This window comes from Numenius arquata, chromosome 4, assembly GCF_964106895.1.
Source record: "Numenius arquata chromosome 4, bNumArq3.hap1.1, whole genome shotgun sequence".
Classification (NCBI taxonomy): Eukaryota; Metazoa; Chordata; class Aves; order Charadriiformes; family Scolopacidae; genus Numenius; species Numenius arquata.
This window is the reverse complement of record NC_133579.1, coordinates 69,402,092-69,409,672: the sequence shown is the minus strand read 5'-3', so window position 1 is coordinate 69,409,672 and position 7,581 is coordinate 69,402,092. Positions and strand designations below refer to the sequence as shown.

Genomic DNA, 7,581 nt, shown 5'->3' with positions numbered 1-7,581 from the left:
TCTCCTTCTTCAGGAGGAACTTTTGAGACGTGTTTTAAATGCTTACCTAAATGGGGACTGCTGTGGCAGGCGTGCTGCTGTGCTTATCTACTTCGTAACTTGCCTTTGGTCTAGAAAAATTGAAGCAGCTCAGGTTTTCCCAGGGTTTCTGTATGATTTGGCCCATCAGGTGTCACACGTTGGTAGATACACATGGTAGATACACATGCACCACCTGATGAGGTGACCAGAAACCCAGGGCCGTGTTCAGCCCAGCTCTGACTAAGCTGACACCCTTTGGAGACATCCTTCAGGGCAGAAGGTGTGTGTGTGGGAGGATTCAGGGAGAATCACAGGGAGATCACACAGATCGGATCCATCAGACAGATGCAGCTGCTGGCAGGAGCCTCCAGCCTAACAAAAATGTGTCTCCTGTACCTGCCGCACCGAAGACCACAGATCCAACGCCTACCCTCCGCAACCCACGCGTTTCAGAAACAGTCCCAGGGAGAGCAGAAGGAACTGTCGTCCAAGCAATACATACAGATGCAAGTACATCGTTGCATGATTAATCAAAGTGGTGAAGTTTCACCCCTTAAAATTTATCCAGAGGGGCTCTTTTTAATAGTCAGAATCATCCCCGGCAGAAGTCTTTTTGAACATGCCTATAAAGGCCCACGCTCTAAGTTCAGAGCGTTGCGGCTTTTTGGTTTTTGCTTTGTTTTCAAAAAGGCTTGATGAAAAGCATTTTCATAAACTGACAGCAACAACCATAGCGCACGTACAAAAACAAGATAGCAGTCTCATACGGGAAATATTTCTGCTTTCGTTTTTATTTTATGAATACATATACAAGAGATGCATAATCTTCCATTATCCAGGCTTAAAAGTAACAGGTTGTTGTTTAGTTTTGTTTTGTTCTGTTTTGTTTTTCCAAAATAGCTTAAAGAGGAAAATAAAAATAAGGATGAAGGAGGTGCAACGTATTCAAACCATACAGCTGAAAAACCTTGCTAAAATTACTGCTGAAATGTGGAGGGTGTGTCTGTGTGTATCGTCCTGTATCATAAAAGCCTCACCCAAGGTATTTATGTAAATGAATTAAAAAACCGCTTTGGCATAACCAGAGATTCCTCCATGCACACTTTGTTGACATTTCTGAAATAGTGAGAGAATAAAATCTGAGAATTATATTATATATCATTTTCTCTCCTTGGCAGCAATGTCTTTAAATGCGGGGGGGGGGGGGGGAGGGGGGGAGGATGAAGAAGAGTCTGTTGACAAGAGACTTCACTGCCATACTAAGGGGGTTATATTAGCAGGACGCAGCAAGATGCAAACAGCTTCAAATAGAAGACATGGAGATATATATTTTTATATATGTATGTAATGAAAAAATGCTTATTTTATATGAGAGAGGAAGATTTGTCACGATAACATAAAATGAACCACTCTAAGACTAGCTTCCAGCAAAACATTTTGCTTTATTGGATCTATTTTCTAGCTACAAGTCAAGCTGACATCTGTCAGGCTTTTTAACTTTTCATATGGCAGTCTATAAGAAATGTTTCATGCAACGTCTACAATGCTAAATACAGGGTAAATAACTGGGATTAAACAGGTGAGGAATAACAGACTATTATAAAGGACCAATAACACCATATTATGTACATATAGCCATATTATATTCTCATGTCTTCACAGTAATGTGCAAATGTGACAAATATGGCTTTCTTTTTTTTTTTTTCCTAAAGAAAGTAAGACATACAGAATAATGTTTTAAAATGCTTAGGAGGATTTCACCTTTTCGTGAAACCTGTTCAATCTTCATTGCATTAGGGTTAAGGAGCCACCCCAGCACGGAGGTGTAGTTCAGGTGTATTTCCAGAAGGGGGCACAGATTCCTAAGGCACAATATTAATGTTAAACATTTTTAATTTAAGTCATGCTATTTTATTTTGTTATTATTTTTTTTTTTTTTGGTTATATGAAATAATATGTTGTTGCTAGTTATATAATAAGCAGTTGATTGTAAAAAATACAATGTTAAAGGCTACACTACATGCCTACCTGTAGCTCCAGAAACATTAGCTAATCTGAAAACACACTATACAGCGCTGCATATTAAACCTTTGTGGTTTTTTGGTAATATTCTTTTTCATACATGTAGCAGAGAGTTATAAGGCTTCTGCGGAATAATAACATTATAACTGAACAAATATTTTACACTCTTCCATAATGGTATTTACAGTTACTATAACTCATATTTTGCCATTTGGTAAATAACATGTATCTTGTATGCATCCTTCTTGCCTATCTAAAGTGCTTGCTTAACTGCATGAGGAAAGAAAATGCATACCTGCTTTAGGTGCGACCAACCCTCAAAAGAAGTAGCTGAAATATTTGATGTGGATCTGAAATGCATTCTCAGAAATTGAAATTATTGCTAAATTCAGTGCCCTCACCAGGCAATCATCTATATTATTTGTCATATATAAATATATGCATATATACTAGTATGTATGTACATGCATACACATTCATCTATCATGTAAAAGATAGATTTCAATTTTTTGTCCATCAACCTTTTTTATTTTGTGCTATTCAACTCACTTGTGCTATGACTGAAGCCAGATTAAAATCAAAACCTTAACATGCTACTACTAACAACCCTATGATTCATTAGCACATAATAAAGACAATATGCAAAAGAAAGCTGAGATGATGACAAATCAGGAGGCTTTTGAAATGCACTGAGCATAAGGCAATAGGCTGTACATTACAGCAGAGGGAAAGCTGAAGAAATTCTGGAATTCATAACTGCATCTTACTGGAGCAGGGATCACTCTCCCTACTTTGCTGCAGAGTCCTATGCTTTTTTCCAATATCGCTCTCCAGAATGCAAGCTGCTGCACCTACCAACACTTTTAATGGTAGCAAATTCAAAGCTTATTAAAAATGCCCTGATGCCACAACCTGGTAAAATAAGGCACTTCCAGGGCTGTATTCCAGCGGTGCCATGCCAAAAAGATCAGCACTGGGAAGAAGCACTCAGATTTTGCCGAGTTTCCTAGTTTTGTCCCGTGAAATGCGCCGTCTCGGAGCGTACTCCCTCCTCTTCCTTTTGAGATGATTTTCCTTAAAGAAGCTGTTTCATCAGTTGAAGTTGAGGAGCTACTTCTTTGTAAGCAAGAGGTAAATCTTCAGTTCCTGACATTCAGTAAGGTGGAAGATCAGAGTGGTACCAGGCAACGTCTTCTTCGGTTTAGTCGGTATCTCTCTACTTGAGCTGACGCGCCAGCTTAAGTTCAAAAGTGTGTGTGGATTTCATACTAGGCCCGTATTGAAAGCTACGAATGCACATTGGTACTGGAAAGGTCATTCCTTATAATTTCATTTACTGCAAAGAGAGAAGACAAGAGAAAAGGAATAGATTAGCATCCCGCTGCGGCGGGCAGGTCTCTTCAGTACACAGCCCCCCAGACTTGCGTCCGCTCCTTGACAGCTTCCGTGACGGCTCTGGCCAGTAAGCGAAACACCACGAGACAGCTCGTACAGGCTGACCACAGTGCAAACCAGCAGGATTAACCAAGGTTATTAACATGCTAAATAGTGTACAACCAAGCATCGCAAGAACAGCAGCATCCTGGATCCTCGTCTGCATCAAACGTACTTAATATTTCAACACAGTTACAGATAAAGCATTTCATTTGCTCTAGAACTGGCTGGGAAACGTGAAGCAAAGAGAACCGCAGGAAATCTTAATAATAATCCACCCCTTCCATAAAAAGAGCTGTTTGGAAAGTATGTTAGCCACGGTAGGTGCTGATGGCAGAGGGCTGCCAGCCGCTGAACCCGGGTACCCGCAGCTGCAATGCCTCGACAGAACACAACTTCACGTGCTGATTTTTTCCACTGTGGGATGGTATTAGGGGAAAGAAAAAAAAAGTGGCAGAGAAAAGACACTGCTGCCTGCTTGCCCATTCCCTGGAGCTGGTAACACGTGTAAATATATACCCTCCTTTCATAGTGACCAACACACGTGGACATGCAGTCTTTGCTCCTATCTGCACAGACAGACGAGAAGGACAAGCCAGTTAAAGACCTTGCCAAGAGTCAGAGGAAATAAACAAGGTTCTCTATCTCAGCATCAGCCAGTCAGACTGCATCTCCACTGATAAAGTCTTGTTTTCTTTATTCACGAGTCTTCTTTCATTCTTTCCCCCCTCCCCTGCAGATCATCACGCAATACAGTTTCCCACACTCCAATTATGTCCATTTATCAGCTTGTGATTTTTGGCAGATGGACAGGAAATGACTGAACCTGGCAAAGGCCATCTACAGTGGACTACACAACATCCCTTTCATTTCCACCCCACCTCCCAGCAGCGACTGCCACCACCTGATTTACATGAAGATAGACAAAATGCCATCGGTGGGGCTATCACCGCTTCTGAGTTTCCCTAACATTGCTGGGAGTGGGAAACACATGCCCACGTCATGGAAGCACCACGGAAAAGCCCACATTTTCCTTTCCTCGTGGGCTGCTGTTCACAGCCATTCAGATAACTTCACGTGTTTACTGGAAAAGACCAAGCCTGTCTAAATCCAACTTCCTGAGGCAATTCGTTGGTTGGTTGGGGCTTTTTTATATTCTTTTTTTTTTTTTTTTTTTTCTGCAGACCTATTGCCCGTTTAGTAATTGCAGCACATGAATCAGTCAGGATTTGTGTCACAGGTCCTGGCCACTGAAACCACTTCTACCAATGGATGCGCACAGCATACTTCAGAAAGGAAATATCAGTTGTGTTTGTAACTACCTATTTTTGGCAGCAAAGTAAGAGCAGTATGGAAATGAGACGTGAAGACAAAGCGGTTCTTTCTCTTCAGACTGCCATGGAGTTCATCTTTAGTATCACCAAACAGCAGAAACGAATTCAAGCAGCAAGCCCCGTGCTGTGGCAAAGACCGCCCTGCGTGCATCTGAGCACAGCCAGAAGCGCTGCCCCACTGATGTGCTGCAAGACCCGGGACAGCTTTCGGGACCCAGCCTCTGCCTTCAACCCAAGCAGTGCGCTTCTTCTGTGAGATGATCTTCCCATGATGCTTTCGTAAAGACAGTTTCTCTGATAAAATCCTCAAAGCAACACTGGGTACGCAGCAAAAACACACAGCGATACCTTGGTGTTGAGCGTGACATGGCAAACAAATCCTCCAGATCCTCCAAAACGAGCCAGACAGCGCCACAGCTTTGCTAACTTTCCCTCAACATTTCTCTTGCATCAAATAAGATTAAGATACTACCCAAGGCAGCCATTGGCCTTTGCACAGTTAGTTAGTGCTTAGAAACTTTAAATAATGTACAGCGCGTCTGTAAAATGTGAATGTAAGTATCACTGGTATTTCACAGATGGGGACAGGGAGGTGGAAAAGCGAAGGAGCTCCCCGTCTCAGTCAGGATTAGCACTCGGGTATCTCGAATCTCAGAATGCTGCTATAGCACACGCTGAGGTACTCTTGCTTGATTCAGTCAGTAAAATTTTCAAAAGTAACATCCCCTAGCCCACCAGCACATATTTTCCCCTATTATAGCATTTAGTAGAACTATTTGGGAAGCAACTTGATGACATGAGGGTCCGAGAGCCAAAGGTCCATCTCCAAAATTGGCTTACTCACTCAGAGGCTGTCCTTTCCAGCCCCGCTAGGTACCCTCAGCTGAATCCTCTGCCACTCAAGTGCTGTAGGACACCTGGCTTACCCTAGAGATAACGTGACTTCTCTCTCATCTAGTAGCCCACCTGCCTTGGCTCAGCCCATAAGACCACCACGGTCCTTCAGTCACACTCTCTCCAGCTCCCAGCAGCCAAACCAACCCGGCCCCAGGTGAAATCACTCATAATTTTGTTACCAACTCCAACAGGATACAGATTAGACCTTTGGCTTTATTGCTTATTTTTTAATTATATGTTACTTTCTTAACAGAGGTGGATTTCTGCTACCCTGAGGAGTAGCAGTCAAGTCTGGTGTCCTGGTGTAACAACATCTGACAGCTCTTCCACAACAGTCATTAGACAATGTCAGTGTGCACTCGAGACACAACTGAATTACAACCAAAGTGCACCCCTTGCCACCAGATCTCACAATCAAACAGGGCCAAAAACGCCAAGAGGATGTTAAACATCTCTCTCATCCATGGTGGCCCATGGACAGTGTGGCTCAGACCTGTCTGAGATGCTGTCTATTTCACTGTCGCTTGTTCCCCTTTACCCACCGCGGGGTCAAAAAGTGCAAAAATTCCCAATAACGCAGTGGAAAAAACCTACAGAGAAGGAGAAGGGTGCACGCAGAGGGCCCAGGTGGGGCAAGAAGTGATCTGGCACAGCAGCCGACCTTGCCGAGGCAGGCGGCTAGCAGAGAGCACTAAACACGAGAGCTGAAAGGGGAAGTGTGCTGAGCGCGGGCTTTCCCGCGCTGCCCGCCTGGGCACCTGAGGCTGGAAGGAAAACCCTCCGGCGGGTGGGAACTCGGGGAGGGGGGAAACCAGGCGGCAAGCACACGTGAAGGGTTGGCTTGCTGGGTTCGGTGAGAAGGATGTTCCCCGCCACCTCCAGCTGCACGGTCTAGCACTCCCACGAAGACACTCCTCTCTCCCTCCAGGTCTGAGAAACGGGTATTGAGGGAGAACTTCTTGGGGAGGAAAATGCAGTTTTGGGTTCAGTCAAAATGACATGAAAATACAGATTACATTTCTCAAATAGTTTTAAATGTCTTTAGCATCAACAGTTTTTATTTCAAATTTCTGGAAAATTTGCTTCTTTTAATATTCCAAAACATATTAATGTTTTTCTTGCATGTTAGCAAACGTTTTATTTTGGATCAAATTGAATGGTTCGGAATGTTTTGTTTGACCCAAAACTGTTGGGTTTTTTTTTTTTTTTCCTTTTGGCAACAAAACATCAAATATTGTTGTTGTAGGTTGACCCAAGATTGTCCTTCCCAACAGCAAATCCAAAGTTCTGTTACTGAAGTACAGCTCTGCTGAAGCGTCTCGTACTTCCATCCGTACCAGTGTTGCATCTACCCCAACTGCCAGCAGCCAATCCTTTGGCAAAGAGCATACGAACCAGGAACACCTCCAGTGATGCTTTCTGTAGCACACCTTTACCCTGCTGGAGAGCTTCATGAGCAAGAGGTCTGCATCCTTGTTTCTAGTGAACTCCAATGAACTTTCTTCCCTGATGTTTTCCAGTAACCTTCTGAACCTGTTTTGGCCTTCATGGTTTCCTGCAGTGACAGGTTCCACAGTTTAAGGATGTGCTGGTGGAAAAAGTACTTTCTTTTGGTTTAAAATCTGATTCTTGATAAGTTAATTAATGTGTTGTGTGAACAAGCTAATTGTTCCCTGTTTACCGTCTCCTTTGCCATCCCTCACACTCCTTCCTCTTGGAATCCTCAGGGCTCCACTTGGTCCTGTAAGACAACTGCAGAACTCCCCAGAGAGGTAAGTTACGCTGCTTGTGCAGAGAAAATAATTGGTATTTTTCTCTTAGTTCCCACCTTTCTAACAAAATATTTATTATCTACTTGTGGGGAGTCAGCTGG

At 43.2% G+C, this 7,581-nt stretch overlaps 1 protein-coding gene across 1 annotated transcript in view; it reads right to left on the bottom strand.

Moving 5' to 3' along the window:
- Window positions 1-1,445: 1,445 nt before the first annotated feature.
- Window positions 1,446-7,581, bottom strand: part of NFATC1 (nuclear factor of activated T cells 1) — a 112,984-nt gene continuing 106,848 nt past the window's right edge. The window contains exon 10 of the mRNA XM_074146910.1: window positions 1,446-3,379. Coding sequence (XP_074003011.1) covers window positions 3,377-3,379 — 3 coding nt within the window. The 3' untranslated portion in view covers window positions 1,446-3,376. The remainder of the gene's footprint in view (window positions 3,380-7,581) is intronic.